This window comes from Cydia pomonella, chromosome 2, assembly GCF_033807575.1.
Source record: "Cydia pomonella isolate Wapato2018A chromosome 2, ilCydPomo1, whole genome shotgun sequence".
In the NCBI taxonomy this organism is placed as follows: domain Eukaryota; kingdom Metazoa; phylum Arthropoda; class Insecta; order Lepidoptera; family Tortricidae; genus Cydia; species Cydia pomonella.
In genome coordinates, this window is record NC_084704.1 from 7,579,624 (window position 1) to 7,598,646 (window position 19,023).

At 35.4% G+C, this 19,023-nt stretch overlaps 2 protein-coding genes across 2 annotated transcripts; one reads left to right on the forward strand and one right to left on the reverse strand.

Annotated features, from left to right (window-relative positions):
- Nucleotides 1-251: 251 nt before the first annotated feature.
- Nucleotides 252-9,588, reverse strand: LOC133532712 (mannose-1-phosphate guanyltransferase beta). The gene is made up of 6 exons (XM_061871486.1): nt 9,351-9,588; nt 8,969-9,211; nt 7,364-7,493; nt 6,773-6,934; nt 2,875-3,039; nt 252-2,501 (listed from the first exon to the last, which is right to left on the reverse strand). Exons 1-6 carry the CDS (start codon nt 9,522-9,524, stop codon nt 2,266-2,268), a joined length of 1,110 nt encoding a protein of 369 aa, XP_061727470.1. The 5' UTR covers nt 9,525-9,588; the 3' UTR covers nt 252-2,265.
- Nucleotides 9,589-10,009: 421 nt separating this feature from the next.
- Nucleotides 10,010-18,979, forward strand: LOC133532720 (succinate--CoA ligase [ADP/GDP-forming] subunit alpha, mitochondrial-like). Its single transcript, XM_061871499.1, has 5 exons — nt 10,010-10,148; nt 12,376-12,740; nt 14,401-14,595; nt 15,820-15,999; nt 18,237-18,979. Exons 1-5 carry the CDS (start codon nt 10,112-10,114, stop codon nt 18,450-18,452), a joined length of 993 nt encoding a protein of 330 aa, XP_061727483.1. The 5' UTR covers nt 10,010-10,111; the 3' UTR covers nt 18,453-18,979.
- The last annotated feature ends 44 nt before the right edge of the window (nt 18,980-19,023 follow it).

The window sequence follows — 19,023 nt, forward strand, 5'->3', positions numbered from 1 at the left end:
TATCGTAGTATTTTTAAAATTGATAACAACGTCAACATACCAACTTTTACTCGATCCAGTTAAATGTGGCAGGGATTGAAAGCAAAGAATATTCAATGCCCAACTTGACCCCAAACTAAACTAATGAACATTCCTGTACATTACTCGGCGAGCTTTGCTACGGGTAAAGGGTAGACTATTCCAAATTCCATTTGGTATTATTCTAATACCGAATATTAAAGGTAAAAATATCACAATAAAAGCCCTTTCAGTTCAAATGATAATATTTATTTATTTATATTTATGAGTAATTACATCTAATTTTGGTGTAAAACGGCAGTTTATTGCCATTATGTACAGGTCGATTCACAAGAGCTGGCACGAATGGAATGAATGAGTGAATGAACATATCTATGCGTGTATCACATGTAAGTCATTTTGTAAACCAATTAAATGGTGGCTCTGACTGTATGATATAGGGCTATAACCGCGACAATAAAAAGTTCGTCTATTGCGGGCAATTTTCTCTGTCACTCTAAATACATCTTACTGAGAGTAAAAGAGAAAGATCCCCGCAATTTGCGTATTTCGGTTTTCGCGGTTATAGCCCCCAGGTGTCACACATCAATGAGTTTCGTTCATTCCATTCGTGCCAGCTTTCGTGAATCGACCTGTAGGTACAAAAGTCCTAGAATTAGATTAAATTTTATTTGTACTTTAGTAAAAAAGAGTTATTCATTGTAGAAGGGATGTAAAATCAAAGAAAAAACCGTGCTTCGAATTTGATATCTGATGCTCTGTATGGCACTATACATTTTGCGGTAACTGGTTGTCAAAAGGTAGCTATCCAAGATACTACAAATATATGTACCGTACAGCACCATCGACTTCACACACTTGGGAGCAAGTTTTTTTTCTTAATCTGTACAACTTTTCTACAATCGATAACAATACACTAGAATAAAGTACAAAATAATAGCGCAAAAAATACACAAAGGAATGTCTCAAGTTTGTTACGTTTTATCAAACATAATATAAACAAAATTAACACGCTATACTTGTCGTAAAACTGACGACTGCTGAATAATGCTGTCTCCTTTACCCTTGTTAAGACCAACCAAGAGTGAAAGAGATGGCATATGAACTGACTCGCCACTTGGTTTAGCGACAAGTATAATCTCTTTCCATAATATAAGTTGGTTAATTATTGCAGAGTAAGATATAAGATCCAAATTAGATGAACAATAACAGCTTTGATTAAAAATCGTACTGCAATGGTCTTAAATAAAAGAGATACCTGTACTTAAAATAACATTTATCAAACAGGATAGCTCAATCTACTTGGCAATCTAAAAAGCTAGCTAATTAAGTATATTTTTATAGCTAAATTAGAACAAGATATAATATAATAAAAACAAAATAAAAATATCATATTTATAAATACAAAATAAATGGATGATGTATGAAAATATATGACAATGCATCTTTTTAAGAAACAAGTTCTCTACAATTCATTAAATTACAATAAAGTTAAAAATAAAACAATTATAATTCTCTCTTGCGGTCAACTTCCTTAATGACTTATTGTGCAAGTTATATGTATATCTAATGTATTTATGAAAAAATAAAATTAGTATTGTCTTTAAATAATTGCAAAAGCATATTATATGTATAATATATCGATTCGCATTTTGAGACTAAATTAATATCCTCTTTACAACGTATGTAAGAACTGCGAAAGAAATATAAATAGTTTAACAACATTAATAAATAATCTTATATTTGGACCTCAGATATGCAGCAGCGCACTTGCGAAATCAAATAACTGTTTTAGACCTTTCTAGGCAAGCTTCACGCAATCTAATGTATTTTCCATGTCACGTCTATCTTTTTTAGGATATTTTCTTGTAAAGGCCAGTCCAGACGGGCCAATTTTTCGTCTAATCTTAAATTGTCAATTTAATCAGATGGTGTGAAAACAAAAATGAAAAATGACATTGGCTCGCCGCCTCGATTCCACTATGAAATTGTGTACGTGTGTACGCTAGAGCAATTTTTTCTGATCCAGTTGTTAATTTGATTATCCCGTCTGGACGGACCTTAAGAAGGATGTCCTTCCGTCTTAGCAGCAAGATAGCAGAATGTCCAGCGAATGGATAGATGTCATAACCCCTTCACTTAAACGTCTCCTCTTAGCACGGCGCAGTTCCTTATGCGGACTTAGCAGCCAACAACAAAAATAACTGATTATAAAAAAAAACCTTGCAGCTCTTACACGCACGACCTTTACATTATAATCTGTGGCTCGGGCACAGACAACGCGATGCTTTTATGTGGCAACACCTGCCCGCCGTTAACGTAAAGCTCGTCCTTGACTATGACGTCTTCGCCCAGTACGGTGCAGTTCTCCATGCGCACCCAGCGGCCGACGACGGAGCGCCAGCCGATTATGCAGCTGTCGAGCCATGCGTGCTGCCGCACGCAGGCGCTGCGGAGGATTGTGCTGCGTTTTATGCATGCACCTGGAAAAAAAGATTGAATCTAGCAAGTCAGAAAAAGGTGACAGTTTAGTACAAGTTTTGCGCCAGATCTGATGTATGAGGAGTAAATTAATCTATAGAGCCAATGTTTTAATTCGGCACCAGTAAGTAACTAAGTAGGTATATAATGTAATGAACCAAGTCCGTCTAACCAGTTCCTATTCCTATAAAAGTCATAGATTGAATTACTTAATTATAGCTCATAAAAAATAATTATAGAATAGAATAATTTTTATTTGTAAACACAAAGAAGACACATCAAATTACATGATATAACAAATATGTAGGTAATTAATGGTTTAGTTCGGCGATTGGTGATAAATCTTTTGTGAGCCTTAATCTAATCTAAACTGACCATCCTCGATGACGACGCCAGGCCCGATGGTCACGTTGGGCCCGATCCGGCAGCCCTTGCCGATGGTTGCCGTCGGGTCGATCAGCACGTTGCCGACCACGCCGGGACCATCGTACAACTTGTTCGAGTCCTTTTGACGCAAGCTGTTCAGGTATAGGCACATTCCTGGAAAAAATGATGAGTAAGTTCATGCTGGCAGTGATACGAGCGCATGCATCTGTCATTATGACACATAAGTTCCTACCTAGGTCTTGTAATTTCACCGTTATATTTTATTTCTAATACGTTTAAGTATCGTACTTATTTATGATATGTTTATATAATGATACTGGTGCCGAATCTTGTAAACGGACATTCGGTTCGGACCGACATTCGGAATTACCTTATACGTACACCTTAGGTAATTAGCAAAAACCAATGGATATTAACAAAAAAAGAGTGCGTTAAAAACTTGCTTTCATATTTTTTAAAGGGTGTAGCAGGATAGCCTAGGAAAAATTGCCCCCAGCGATTTTGGGCCGAAACTGTAATCAAACGATGCCTTTTGGGGAGGTTATACTCTGCACAAAGTTTCATCCCTCTGTTACCCCCTGGGGGTGAAAAAAACCCGATTAACCCCAAAACTGTTTTAATTATTTTTTCCTAAACTATGAAAGTGACGAATTTCAAATTTCGTACAAATATTAATAAGACTAAAAGCTATGTGCTGAAAAAATATTAACCCCCTAACCATTGAAATTCTTGTAAAAAAAACAAAAATAAAAAAAGAATCAACCTGTATATCAAGTTTGGCTCATGGTACCACACCATTTTTTTTTTCAAAAATGAACCAGTTTATATTCTACATGATACAAAAGTTTCATGGACCTACTCCAGAAGGAACATTGCGAAATTAATATGTATTGGCTCTTTGGTACGTACTATTCATTGAACTCCCACTAAGAGCCTTGCATTATTAATAAACAATGGCTTGCGATCGGACCGTTGCTCGTGCCCGATTTGAAAAAGGTGGGGATAAAGAAGTATGAATCAAACTCATTTGTATTTATAAAAACATTTTTAGGGTTCCGTAGTCAACTAGGAACCCTTATAGTTTCGCCATGTCCGCCTGCCTGTCTGTCTGTCTGTCTGTCCGAGGCTTTGCTCCGTGATCGTTAGTGCTAGAATGCTGAAATTTGGCATGGATATATAAACCAATAAAGCCGACAAAGTCGTACAATAAAATCTAAAAATTTAATTTTTTTGAGGGTACCTCCCCTACACGTAAAGTGGGAGTGAATTTTTGTTTTTTGCTTCAATCCTACAGTGTGGGGTATAGTTGGAAAGGTATTTCAAAACTAATAGGGGTCTTCAACAAACATTTTTTGATTAAGTGAATATATTCGGAGATAATCGCTCCGAAAGAAAAAAAAATGTGTCCCCTCCCCTCTAACTTTTGAACCATAGGTCCAAAAAAAATTAAAAAAATCGTGGAAGTAGATCTTAAGAAAGACATTAAATGAAAACTATAGCGGACATGATCAGTTTAGCTGTTTTTGAGTTATCGCAAAAAGTTTCCCCTTCATAGTAAAAAGACATACTTTAATTAGGTACTGATTATGCAAATTTGCCTATTTGTTTAACTCACGTGAAAGGTACCGTTTCATCCCTTGGTTAACAATTTACTATACTTTAACCTCCAGTTTAGCTTATTGTGACGGAAGAGTAACTACGGAACCCTACACTGAGCGTGGCCCGACATGCTCTTGGCCGGTTTTTTTAAATTATTTTGTTTTCGGGTCCGAGACGTTGCGTATTAAGCATGATACGAGTATAATGATTAGTAGCTACGAAATAGTACGTTTATTTTAATTTCGCAATGTTCCTTCTGGAGTAGGTCCATGAAACTTTTATATAGATAATATAGAATATAAATTGGTACATTTAAAAAAAAAATGGTGTGTGTACCATGAGCCAAACTTGAGATCCATGTACAAATGAGTTTGATTCATACTTCTTTATCCCCACCTTTTTCAAATCGGGCACGAGCAGCGGTCCGATCGCAAGCCATTGTTTATTAATAATGCAAGGCTCTTAGTGGGAGTTCAATGAATAGTACGCACCAAAGAGCCAATACATATTAATTTCGCAATGTTCCTTCTGGAGTAGGTCCATGAAACTTTTGTATCATGTAGAATATAAACTGGTTCATTTTTGAAAAAAAAAATGGTGTGGTACCATGAGCCAAACTTGATATACAGGTTGATTCTATTTTTATTTTTGTTTTTTTTACAAGAATTTCAATGGTTAGGGGGTTAATATTTTTTTAGCACATAGCTTTTAGTCTTATTAATATTTGTACGAAATTTTAAATTCGTCACTTTCATAGTTTAGGAAAAAATAATTAAAACAGTTTTGGGGTTAATCGGGTTTTTTTCACCCCCAGGGGGTAACAGAGGGATGAAACTTTGTGCAGAGTATAACCTCCCCAAAAGGCATCGTTTGATTACAGTTTCGGCCCAAAATCGCTGGGGGCAATTTTTCCTAGGCTATCCTGCTACACCCTTTAGTGTAATTATTGTTCGTCTCAAAACCTTCCTGATGCGTAGTATGTATGTTGATATTTGCTATCACATCTAAATAATTGTCAGGTTTTTTGAAATATTGTTTGTACAGCCGATCTCTATTTGACAGTAAATACATTCAGTCATTGGCTCTTCTGTATTTCAAATGAATTTTAATTATGTAGTTAAATACCTACCATCAGTGTCATAGTTGACGGATCATTAGTAAACCTTATTGCAAAGAAATAAGGTCTACTTTCATTCAAGATTTTTGCTATTTAAACAGCAGCACGGTAAAACACAGTAAACAATAACTACCGTATTTTAATTACGCTGATAATAACAGTACGTACAGTTCCTGTACGCAACATTTTATCGATGCTATGTTACCGGTATCACAAATGTATCAAACGATTATATCAATGTTTGAACTTCAAGTTCATCCATTCATTCAGTTGCTAAGCAGATGTTTATCTTGATGATAATGATGTTATTGATGATTAATGATGATATACCTATTAAAATCAACAATAGATATATATTAATTTTATTGATTTAAACTTTATTGCACAATACATGAAGAGTAGAAATGGCGGACTTAATGTCAGAAGGCATTCTCTAAACCGAAAGATCTAGGTGATGGAGGGTCAGAATACAGTTAGTGTAAAATGGAAAAAAATAACATTATATAATATTATACATACATCAATAATATTGTACATAAACAAATAAATATACATACCTACATAAATATATACCCATTATGAAACATCATGAGGACGACCTTTGAACTTTGTCAAACACATTGCTAGATTATTAGAAGAATCAGACAGTCAGATTTCCTTTATGTTATAAAGGAAATCTGGCTGTGGGTTACTTATGTTCAAATTATCTGGTAACTAGAAGGCAATGAAATAGCTAGCACCACAGAGAAAGGCCACGCTTACAATGGTAGGCCGTTAATAAGAACTGTCAGCACCATTTTATTTCATAATATAAATTTTCATAAATTTTCTCACGTCTATATTTCTAAGTCCTCCGTTTAATTTGTCATTTAAATAAAACTTTTCTTGTTGACACAGAATTCACATTTTGTTGGCAGATTTTTGTAGATTAGATTCTTTTCCCTATACAACGTCCATTTATGTTTTATTAGGTCCGTGAGATCAAATTCGTCTGCGGGAAATTTCGTACAAAATACATATTTCTAATAAGAGTACACTACTGTTAACATCATCGGTAAAGCAGCGTTTGCTTTTAGTTCCAGCAGTCATATTAAATAAAAAATATATATGCTAGTGAGCGGAATTCCCCGCTGACGTATTTGACCGCATTGACCCTTCTTTTGTGCTTACCAGTTAGGAAGTCTTTCGGTTGCCCCACATCCATCCAGAAGCCTTGCAGCTCCATAGCTAACAGCTGCCCATCTTTCGCCATGAATGGAAACACCTCTTTTTCTATTGACATGGGACGCAGCTCTATTCTGCTTAAGACTGATGGGTTTAGAATGTACATGCCTGTAAGTAAAAATACAACCATAAAACTACAGACAGTAAAGAAAAATTGTGTTTAGAGACTGATTTCTTTATTTTGCAGTTCATTCTGTTCTTACATATTAAACATTTAATATTGCCATTGCACTTGTAAATTCTGTTTCATAAATAACACACTTAAAACTGTTCCAAAGGTTTTCTTATCTTAAAATGTAACTAAATATATTATAGTGGAAGTTAAAAGTGCAACAACAATTTCATACTTACACATAATATATGATAATATAATTAATTGTCAGATGACAAACAAAACTCACTAAGTGCAATCAATTATGGCACTAAATTTGTGATAGTAAATGAGCGACAATAAAAAAATTAGCTTTCGATTTAACATCAGCTTTTATAAATCAATTTGAAGCTAAGTATTCAACACTAACTTGTAAAAATATTTACCAGCATTAATTTTATTGGAAATGAATTCCTGTGGCTTCTCCACAAAGCTCTCAATCTGTCCATCCTCTTTATATACAACCACTCCATATTTAGATGGCTCCTCTACCTTTGTAACTACAATTGTTCCCTCCTGAAATAAATATACAAGAATGCCATTAGATTAGCCATGTAACAGTTATACACACTATACAACATTAAGGACCCTTTTAGGGGTCTTGGACTTCATTAGCTCTGTTTTATGGCCTATTTCACAAAATCTTGTGACTTTTTTTTAAATCGTGAAGTATAATGGACCCCTAGCCCCATGGAATGGTCCTACTAGTAAAAAATATTCCTACAGATATAATTGACATAAAAAACACCTACACATGCAATCAATGCTGACTTTCTACTTGATTCATATAAGTAGAATTAAGTAGATGTTAATAAAAAATATGGATTAAAAAACATAAAAAATATATGCCATTAAAGATATTTCACTATTGATTTAAACCAATACCACAATCAACCTGTTTACTCAGGTGAATATTACCCAAGTGAGTCATCCTACCTATTCATACAAATGAATATAATATTAGCACAGCTAAAGTACATATATGTCACTACAAAATAATACCCATGTTCACAAGCCCACATCACAATATAGGAACGAGACAATAGTATTATGACTATCATTGACAAAGTAACGGACCTGAGATTATTCATAAATCTTATTGCAACAAGATAAGGTTTACAATTGGCCAGCTAATTGTGTTTCAGTACATACATCTTGAGACTGGCAGCAAGTATAAAATGCACCAGGTCTAACTCTATGTATGGCTCTTAGTTTGACAAAATTAAAGCCAGTTAATATGGTGGTCAATCTCTAATCCATGTTTCCTAACTTTTTTTTAAATTTACTTTCACCAACATACAATTCGTAAGTTTCCTTCACTTTACAATCTAGGTCATAATAGTGTTATCAGTAAACTCATTAACTGGTATCAACAAGCAATACACAACCATATTGCAAAGCAAATATTGAAGATAATTATTATTGAGCTTATTAAGATAGTCAACTTTTAACTATTATCTAGTTACAGTTTTGCTAGGGCATTCTATCAATCTATTAATTGTACTTCCACATCAATTATCATCATAACCATAAACATCAAAGGGGAAGCTATGTATAGTTAGATTTTTTTAACCCCCTTATTCATAAATGTTTACTAAAGTTAACAAGCCACTAATAAACGGTTGTCCCTTTCCATCATACCAATACGTTGGAAACGGAGAAACAATTATTAGCAGCTTGTTAACTTTAGTAGACGTTTATGAATAAGGGGGTAAATCAATGAATTGTTGCAAGAACTCTTAACGCTTTCGGTGCCGGGCGCCCTGGTTCCAGTACAAAATGAACACACATACATAGTTCTTGGCAGTGAATAACTTTTTGATTTCCCAACTGAAGACACTATTTATTAGATTTAAATAAGAGGTGGATAGAGCTATTCAATTTGCATTTTGTTGCCTTTGCATGGATAGGTCATTATAGAGATCCTCATCACCAGTAAATTAAATTAAATAAATAAATACATTTTATAAACAAAAAGTAGTAGTAATTACCTTTCCATGTGATTTATGAAACTTGTAAAGTTCTTTGAAAGGAAAATCACAAATTATGTCTGAATTAAGAACAAAGAATGGCTCGGAACTTTTGCTCAATAGGTGTTTTGCCAGGGCTATGGGCCCCGCTGTGCCAAGAGGCTCCACTTCATGAGAAAATGTTAGGGACACACCTAGTTTGGCCACTTTCTCTGTTAACTCTTTTTCCATATCCTCTGCTCTGTATGACACAGCTAAAATGACCTGTAAAGGAATATAATTTCCAATAAAATTAATAAAAAGTAATTGAGGTTTCTTTTATACATTACATTGCACACTGTACTCACTGTATTGTTCGTTGTTATATTGGAATAATAGGTAAATAGAATTATTAGGTCTTTACCTGTGTTACTCCAGCCTCCACCAAAGCTTCTATCTGATGCAATAGAATTGGTTTGTTTGCAAATTCGACCAGTGGCTTTGGCCTACTTAAAGTCAAAGGTCTCAATCGAGTCCCGTAACCACCAACTAAGATTAAAGCCCTCATTTCGCCAAGTTTTTTGTCGGTGCCGCACATAATTCTTTAAAATAAGGAAACCTACTTATATTCCACCGGACTATTGACCACTTTTACCAATTGTTGTCTTTTTATTTATTGTATTAATTACACAACAAGCAAATATATGTACAAAAAAGACGTATGAAATTTCTTATCAATCTTTAATGTTATGAATTCCAATTCCACGAAATTGTTTTCTATTGGATTGGTTTCTTTATTTTTCTAGTTTGCATTTTGCAATACACTGACTAATTTACACGTCACGCAAAAAGTCAACCTACAACAAATACTGTCGGAACACTGGCTAAAACAGTCGGTTTCTTCAATAGCTCGAACATGAATTGCGTTCAAAATTACAAAGAGTGTGTAATAAATGAGTAGCACTCTTGTGAAATGCATTTTCGTAGACAGTAGAAAAATGCACAGTTTTTACATTATGATATGCATATCTTTTCTAATTCAGATATGAACTTGCGTTTTACTGTTTTTTCGAAAATCAATATCAATTAAATAAACTGAACGCTTCTATTACGTAATCGTCATCATCTGTCAGTGTCAAAAAACATCCCGGCCGTGTCTCCTCCGCCTCAGAATTCCCCTTCACGATGGCTGTCTCCGTTCGGATTTTCTCTCGTTTTAGAGGTAATTAACACAACTATGCAACATAATTACATTTATCTTCATCTACGGGTCATGTACCGCTATGGGGCTCTCGTAACGATGACGCATGTGACGTGATAGTTAACGTTCCGTTCACTACAACTGTGAATATGTTAACCTTCCAATGAGATTGTCACCTATTTCATAACATACTGGGATATATTTAAGCGGTTTATATCATTTATCTCGTATTTGGGAGTGATGTAAGTGAAATAGGACTAATTATAATCAACGAGAGTCCTCCGATCAATGTCGTTTTCATTACAACCTTAGTTATGATCGCCGAGACCTTCATCTATAAATATCTTGTCTATTCGTAGTTTTTTCATTATGCAAATCGGTACAATGAGACACTTATTACACTAGTACATAATTCGCGAATTATGTGCCCTATTACACGGATTGGGCACGTCAATCAAAACTTGACCTTTGATCAATCAAACAATACATCAAGTGTTATCAGATGTTTTGTTTGTAAATTGTATATAAACTGATATATCCGGCCTTTGATTCTGGTCAATGTACTACTGTTTCAATTGAATTAAATAATTGAGAGAGGATATTAGTAGACTTAGGCTGCAGTAATGTTTTGTGCACTGACTGTTTTAACTCAATTTAACTGAGATATTATGAATTTTGACTGCATTTCTACATGATTATGACAACTGATAACACAAATTAAATATTAAACTGTAAAAGATTAAACATAGTTTTCTTTACCATGGCTACTAATATCTATAGACATATTATTCAGCTCATCCAGTTGTCTGTCCTTGAAAGTCACATAAACTTGTTCATTACAAATACAAAGTGGTTTTAAAATCTAAATAAATAAATAATCACTAAATAAGTACACCGGGGCCTTGGTGTTTGATTTGATTTTCTACTGTAAATCTGCCTAACAAAATTAGAAAAATAGTGGGTTCCCAAAGGTGGGTGTGGGCGCATTAGCATAGTCATTAACCCATTAGGGTTAATGACTTCCTCTTAATATTCTTTTGTATCTACAGTAGATAGTTAAAATTAAAGCAACAATCTTGACAATTAATATGTTCGATAAATATTTCATAGATAATAAATAAGGTTGAAATTACAATGAAATAGAAATAAGTGATTACTGTAATTTTCCAATAAATTATATTCATTTATTATTCTTTTGTTTTGTCTGTTATCCTTAAAGAGTCTGTCTAACCTAACTTTACACAGAATTGATGATGAACAAGTGAGGGAGTATCATTATAAATGGAATATTTTCAAATAAATTTTTAGCTTGGTTTGACTATATCATAGTTTTGTACATTTTGATTCAAATTGAAGCAACAAACAAAATCAATGACACTTTTTTCCACATATCAAAGGTCACATAAATATTTACAGTAATAACATTTTGAAAGACTAAAAATCATAACTTAAGCAACCAAATGATGACACAGGGCACTACATGTTACATCCTCTGTTCAGAACAGGGGTCACCAAATAGTTTCTTCAAGGAGACGGTTCTTAAAATAAAAAGACCATCATGATTCTTTTCTACTTGAGTTTATTAAATAAGCATAAAAATAAAATAGGTAGGCGGTCTGGATCTGGACAGCGCTTGGCCATTTGGTGACCCCAGATATAGGGCTTATTCAACTGTGCTTTTTGTCATAACAAGAAATGTTATTTGAATTGAATAGGAAAACATGTGGGTTCAATGTCTATTTGTAAAGCATTTTTTTTAAGAGTTACCGAAATCATGTATTGTTTGCTGAATCATTTCATTCCAGCTTATATTCATAAAAACTTCATAAGTTTAAATTTTTTCTTTTTTTTATTTGGGACAAAAAACAGTAACACACAGGTTTAGACACAGATATAGAATACAAAGAATAATGAATTGTAAGACAAACAATATCATCCACAGATTACTAGATTACCTACTGATAAATCTAAAAATGCGCTGGGTAACAATATAAAGCTAAAATTAATACAGCTATGATTACAACATAAGTTTTTTTTTTTTTCTATTTATTTAGAAACAAACAGTCATACACAATTTTTGATCAAAACTTATAGACAAAAAAGAGACCTATAGTTTCATATGTACAAATAAAATATAAAGTATCTATAAACATAAGTTTATAGATACAGTAACAAATTAATTTTGAGGTAGCAGACCAGGTCAATTTGATGTATTATGTTTGTTAATTACTTAATTTTATGTTTACAGATAGTGCAAAACTAGGTAACGTCAGATTCTATTCAACCCCATACCATGAAACACGAAAAAACCTCAAATTGACTTCTGAAACAAAAGTAATAGTACAAGGTTTCACTGGCAAGCAAGGCACTTTCCACAGCCAGCAAGCACTTGACTATGGCACAAAGCTTGTTGGTGGGGTATCACCAAAGAAGGCGGGTACGGAACATCTTGGAAAGCCAGTGTTTAAGACCGTGAGGGAAGCAAAGGAAGCAACGGGGGCGGAGGCAACCGTGCTGTTCATTCCCCCACCGGCGGCAGCAGCGGGTATTCTGGAAGCCATTGAAGCTGAGATGCCACTCATTGTGTGCATCACAGAGGGTGTTCCACAACATGTAAGTTAAGAACATATGGAGGAGAGTTCCACAACATAAGGAGAAGATCTGGAATAGAGACTTATTGAATATTGCCTGTATTTATTCATTACATGAGTACTATCTGCCCGCGGTTGTTTTCGCATTGTCAGTCATTCAACTGCACCCAGCAAGGACGTCCCCAGCAGATGGGCTAGGGGCGGGGGACAGTTCATATGGCCGATGGCCAAAGGGAGGGGAGGAGGATACATTTGGTTAGAAATTTTGTTATCTGGGGGGGCCCCCCGACCCCCCTTGGCGACGCCCATGGCCCCCACTCCTCCCCTTATTACTTACGAGTTACATGTTATATTGAAACGGCAACCCCCGTTAAATTGCACCCACTTAGGGGATAAAAAGTATCATAACTTAATAAGCCTTCTTCTAAGTTGTTAAAGAACTATCTGTTTGCATAATTGCAGCTAAATCCGTTCAAATTGTTATGCAAGATTAAGGAACAATTATCTAAGCACACAAACGTTGTCATTTTTAATTTAAGTAGGATTTTCTTTGAATCGTGCTACCCGGTCTCTGTTATAAATAGTTTGCTGGGAACCCTGGTGGGTGCTCGTGAACTTTGTTCAGATGCCGGACAACCCGCTGGGCGGGTTGTTTTGTACGCAGCTATAGACCACCGGTTTCTGGGGTAGTGCGCCGTTTTTTGTCTGACAGTGAATGTGTTAACGCTTGTAAAATCTGCGATGTTCGCAAAGGATTTATTGCATCACTTGTTGACTGCCTATATCACCAGATAATAGTACACATAAATTTTAAATCGACACGAGTTGCGAATTACTTATTCGCACATGTATCGTACAACGTTTTACAGTACATATGACTGACTGTGACTCGTGTAATTAATGGACGCCCCCTTACAAGATCAGGTAGTTCAAAGGTCTCTTAAGACGAAAGAGGACGACCGCTTAACCTTTAAACGTAGTTCCAATTTTCCTCTCTGGATAATCAATTTATAGTAAATATGTTTACGCAATTTGATGTGCACTCTATTAACCACAGCTATGCCTCATCATATTTAATTATTATAAGAGTTAGAAGCATTTAAAAATATATTTTATACTATTAATTCCTATAATAATAATAAATAAAAAAACACCCTTCATTAGCTATGGTTAAATTGTGTAATTTTTTTCCATAATGTTAATATCCAAGGAGGAAAATGGGGACTACGTTTGTATAGAGAATAAAATAATAAATAAATAAATATTATAGGACATTATTACACAAATTAATTAAGTCCCACAGGAAGCTCAATAAGGCTTGTGTTGAGAGTTAGACAACGATATATATATATATATATATATATATATATAAATACTTAAATACATAGAAAACACCCATGACTCAGGAACAAATATCCGTGTTCATCACACGAATAAATGCCCTTACTAGGATTTGAACCCAGGACCATCGGCTTCATAGTCAGGGTCACTAAAACACAAGAAGCGGACGGAGGAGAAGCGGTCGTCCACTATCCTCTTACCCCCTTATTCATAAACGTGTATCTACTAAAGTCACGATGCCGGTGATCATCGTTTGTCCCTTTCCATCATACCAATACGTTGGAAAATTTAATTCGGGTTAATGTTTCAAATCACTTACCCACTTATTACGCAATTTCCAGGACATGGTACGAGTGAAACACGCGCTCCTCAGGCAAAACAAGTCCCGCCTGGTCGGACCTAACTGCCCCGGCATCATTGCCCCAGAAAAATGCAAGATCGGCATCATGCCCGCTGCGGTCCACAAGAAGGGCTGCATCGGCGTCGTGTCGCGGTCCGGCACCCTTACCTATGAGGCCTGCCATCAGACCACTGAAGTAAGTAAAAGATTTTGTAACAAAAATAAATGTAGAGGCTTGTTATACTCAAACAAACCCAATTTGTCAGTATAAAAAGACGCAAAATTCAAATTTTCATGAGAAGTCAACCCTACAATCTTAAATTTGCCGCCTTATTTTACTGACAAAGTCGTTATGCCAGAATATATGTAGTTACGCGTCGCGTAGAAATGTAAGACAGGAAATAATGGCTTATTCCCACTAGTTAGCACCAAGTTGTAACTTCTGGGAATTTTTTTCCCACCTTTTACCACTGTGGTAATGGTAACTACGGGGAAAAAAAATCCCACTAGTCACCACCAACTCGGTTTTACCCTAGGGAGTTATAGCTTTTTTTCACAATCCATAATTCTCGCGGGAACAAAATAGGCCTTTGTCTTTCAGCACACCTGCATGAAATAAGATCTTTTTCGAGCAAGTGTGATGAAAATATACTAGTTAGCTCTTTTTGTACAGTAGTACACCGAGACAAACTGAGCATAATAAATAATGTAACGGAACGGTTTTTACGGACGTTTTGTAAAGTAGTTGCAACGGACGGACGGTTATGTGCTGTCTCACTCATATTAGCCGAGAGCCGTTCGGTCGTCATCGCACGCGCTCGGCGTTAGTTCGGTCAGTAGGGCAACACTCCTCCTTTCAGTTATTCTCGGCTCAGCATTGCTCCGAGCAATTATTAGGGTTGGCACAACTTGACGTCCACAGATAAGATAACGAACTGAACTCCTCGTTCCCGTTCCGTTTAGCGTATAGTGTACTAAGAGCAGAATCATTAGGAAATAGTTCGGTCTAGTACAGTGCAGGGAATTGCGTCTCTGACTTTACATGTACATGAACTACACAAGCCTAGTGCACAAGATGGCACCAAGTATCAGCACATCGTTAACAATATTTGAAATGTAAAAAAAATAGTTCAAATGCAAAAATATCAAACATTGAACATTTTTGGCAATTGGTGGAAAAGTATTTTTACAATTAATGATTTACAAGATGTATCTGACATGTTCCAGTTTGTGTCGTTACTTAGTGATTATCAGAATATAGAGTCAGTTTTTGAGTACTTTTAGGGTTAACCGTTAAAGAGATGCAAAAAATGAATCAAGTCTCCTGTATCAATTTAGGCCCTATAATTTTATTCTTATTATTTATTCTGTCACATGCGCTCATCTGCTCATATATAAATGTTGCTATTTCTGTTTCCAGACTGGCCTAGGCCAGACCCTTTGCGTCGGCATTGGCGGCGACCCGTTCAACGGTACCGACTTTATCGACTGTCTGGAGGTGTTCCTCAACGACCCGGAGACCAAGGGCATCATACTCATCGGAGAGATCGGAGGCAACGCCGAGGAGCTCGCTTCTGAGTACCTTATCCAGTACAACACGGTAATTCTCTTATAATAATTAAAAATTAAAAAAAAAACTTAGGGGCTAAGCTGTGGTTGATATACAACAACATTATTGTATATCAACCACAGCTTAGCCCATAAGTTTTATTTTTTTTCACCTCAGCAGCTCGAACAAGCCTACTTTCGTCACTCCAGGGAGTGAGACAAAGTAGCTTTTTAATTTAGTAAAGGCCATGAATACAGGAATGACAACTTTACTTGATGTTGAATTTTTTTAACCTTTAATATGTTCTCACTACTGAGGTGAAAAGTTAGTTATGTGTCACACGAGAGCAAAGTTATTTTACATCTCGTGTTTTTGAGTCCCTCGCAAGAAAAACTAACTTTCCTCTCTTGTTGCACAAATAACTATTTCCATTTACAGAATGCCACTGTATTACACACTAGCGTCCGGTCGTCGTTAGTTTATAGTTCGTTTTTTTTAGCATCAGAAAAAAGGTAAACAATCTTGACGTGTTTATTGACAATAAAAGCATAGCTTTTTAAAAATTAGTTCATATTATTTACAAAAGCAAAATAATGTAAATAATCGTATATGATTTATTATTGTTAAATATTTGCTGCAACTTATATTTCAAGTTTTTTTAATTTATATAAATACACGTCAAGTTCGCTTACCTTCTTTCTAATGCTAATAAGTTTTGGCAGAGATTACATTTTTGGTGAAGCTTTTATCGCTGACTGTACTTTTCTTTCCACAGGCAACTAATACTCATCGAGACAATTCTGAAAACCCCAAACACAATTAGGTTGTTTTATCACGGAGTTCCTATACTTCCTATGGCCACCTCCTGTCTCGATCATCAGATCAGCTCGACGGTACTATAATATTGCATTGTCACACGACTTTCATATGTATGCAAATTTTCAGCGTCATCGGAATCCGGGAAGAGAGTCAAATTTAACTTGCACGATTTGACCCGTACATACATATGTAGGTACATTGTAAGTTAAATAAAAACTTGTAAAAACGAACTATAGTCAGTGCTGACAGTGCTACTTGACGCAGCGGCGCTGCGACGTCAGTAGCTATAGCGCTGACTATATTTAGTTTTTTTAGCATTAGAAAAAAGATAAAACAACCTTAACATCTTTTTTAGTAAAAAACGCTTTTTAAAAATCAGTAACTATACTTATGAAAGCAAAATAATGTAAGAGATCATATATGATTTATAATTAGTGCAGTGACTTATTTTTCAATAAAGACACGTCGAAATCATTTACCTTCTTGCAAAAAAAAACGGACTATGAACGCCGACGCTCAAATGGACGCTGTGTGGGTGATCCCTAAATAGTTAAGACCGTTTATTTCCGTAGAAAGCGCATAGCAATATAATCTCAATAATCATGATACACTGTTATCCTAGGACCATTCTTGTTTTTTTTTTGTTAGTTATGGGAGTTTATAGGTTATCTTTTCTCTATGATGTAGCTGGATTGACGCCAGGATGTCTCGAAGGGATATCCCGGGGGAAACCACTCTTGAGTGGCGCCATCTCGACATTGATAATAACGCACGCGTAATTCCACTCCTAAAGTAGGTATACACTTGTAGTTGTGTATACGGAGACACAAGGAGATTAATTATCTTGATTAGGTTCGAGTTTACTCACAAACGTACTTATTTTCTATTTTGAGTTTTTAATCATTTTTGTCGCTTGACAGTCAAAAAAGGTATGGATCTACAATGGTGCCCAACCCAAAGGTTTACTTTATCTTATATCACCTCCCATTGACATCTCTGAAGTTACATCATCTGTACAAAATCAACATTATCTTGTAAAGACAATCTCATAATGTATCAACCATCATCACTTCATCAGTTCCACAGAGGAATATAAGTAAAGAAAGAGTGGTCACTTATATTTCTCTATGTCAGTTTTAACTAATTTTATTTGTCACATATTGATTTATTGGCTTCCGTCGCTAACTTCGTGTCATCATGGTTTCCAAATTGTGATTTAAATTTAGTGTGTATCAGTTTGAATTTCACATTTAGTAGTATTTAATCGTGTCGAATAAGTACAACATAGAATTACAAGTATTTATAATACAACATAGTGTTTAGTGTTTGTAGATAACAATGTTCAGTTTAAATTTCCGTTTGAAACACAGTGTTTTTGTTTGAGTATGTACTGATGTAGTTTGTAACTTAGTAGTCACAAAATGGGCATCATTACGTGCCAGTTTCTGTTATATGATCTGTTATTCCAGGGCCAAAAAGCCAAGCCCGTGGTGTCGTTCATCGCGGGGCTGACGGCGCCGCCCGGGCGCAGGATGGGCCACGCCGGCGCCATCATCTCGGGCGGCAAGGGCGGCGCCATGGACAAGATCAAGGCGCTGGAGAAGGCCAACGTCATCGTCACTCGCTCCCCCGCCAAAATGGGCACCGAACTCTTCAAAGAGATGAAGAGATTAGAAATCGTCTAAGAAACTCCAGTTATTGTCCGTTTATAGACTTTTAGAAATTATACATGTATGTTTTCAAACATTGTTTCTATGATTTATTTATTAAACGCCTCCTAAGGCATGCTGTCACGAACCTATTGACAGTATTAAATGTCCATTTAAATTTGACTGCCCTCCAGGGCACAACAACAAAATGTATATTATGAATTTATACAGATATAAAGTTTCATTTGAAAACAATTTAACAGAAGTGGTGCGTTCTATATTAAATGTAATTTAACATTATCTACAGCATCTCTGTGTATTGTTGTCTGTGGCAGATTTTTATCTCATAAATGTATGCACGAGGTTGTCTTATATTAGAAAGCACATAGTATTATAAGAATGTTATTAATGTTACCTCTTTAGGCTATTTTCAATTTGCTATGCTACTTGGTTAAGAAAACATTGCTGTTTTTGGACTTCACTCTTGACGGGCAGGTTCTAACGATATTAAATTAAAACATAACATATAATGTTAACAATATATATGATAAACCAAACTAAAATGCTTTTTTATTTCAATTAAGTAACAGGAATTCAGAAATACACC

Coding starts and splice junctions, on each gene's coding strand:
- LOC133532712 (XM_061871486.1), bottom strand. CDS start 9,524: ATGTGCGGCACCGACAAAAAACTTGGCGAAATGAGGGCTTTAATCTTA. Junction 7,494..8,968: donor TTCATAAATCACATGGAAAG/GTAATTACTACT, acceptor TATTTATTTCAG/GAGGGAACAATTGTAGTTAC. Junction 2,502..2,874: donor TGGCGTCGTCATCGAGGATG/GTCAGTTTAGAT, acceptor CTTTTTTTCCAG/GTGCATGCATAAAACGCAGC.
- LOC133532720 (XM_061871499.1), top strand. CDS start 10,112: ATGGCTGTCTCCGTTCGGATTTTCTCTCGTTTTAGAG. Junction 10,149..12,375: donor GATTTTCTCTCGTTTTAGAG/GTAATTAACACA, acceptor TTATGTTTACAG/ATAGTGCAAAACTAGGTAAC. Junction 16,000..18,236: donor ACCTTATCCAGTACAACACG/GTAATTCTCTTA, acceptor CTGTTATTCCAG/GGCCAAAAAGCCAAGCCCGT.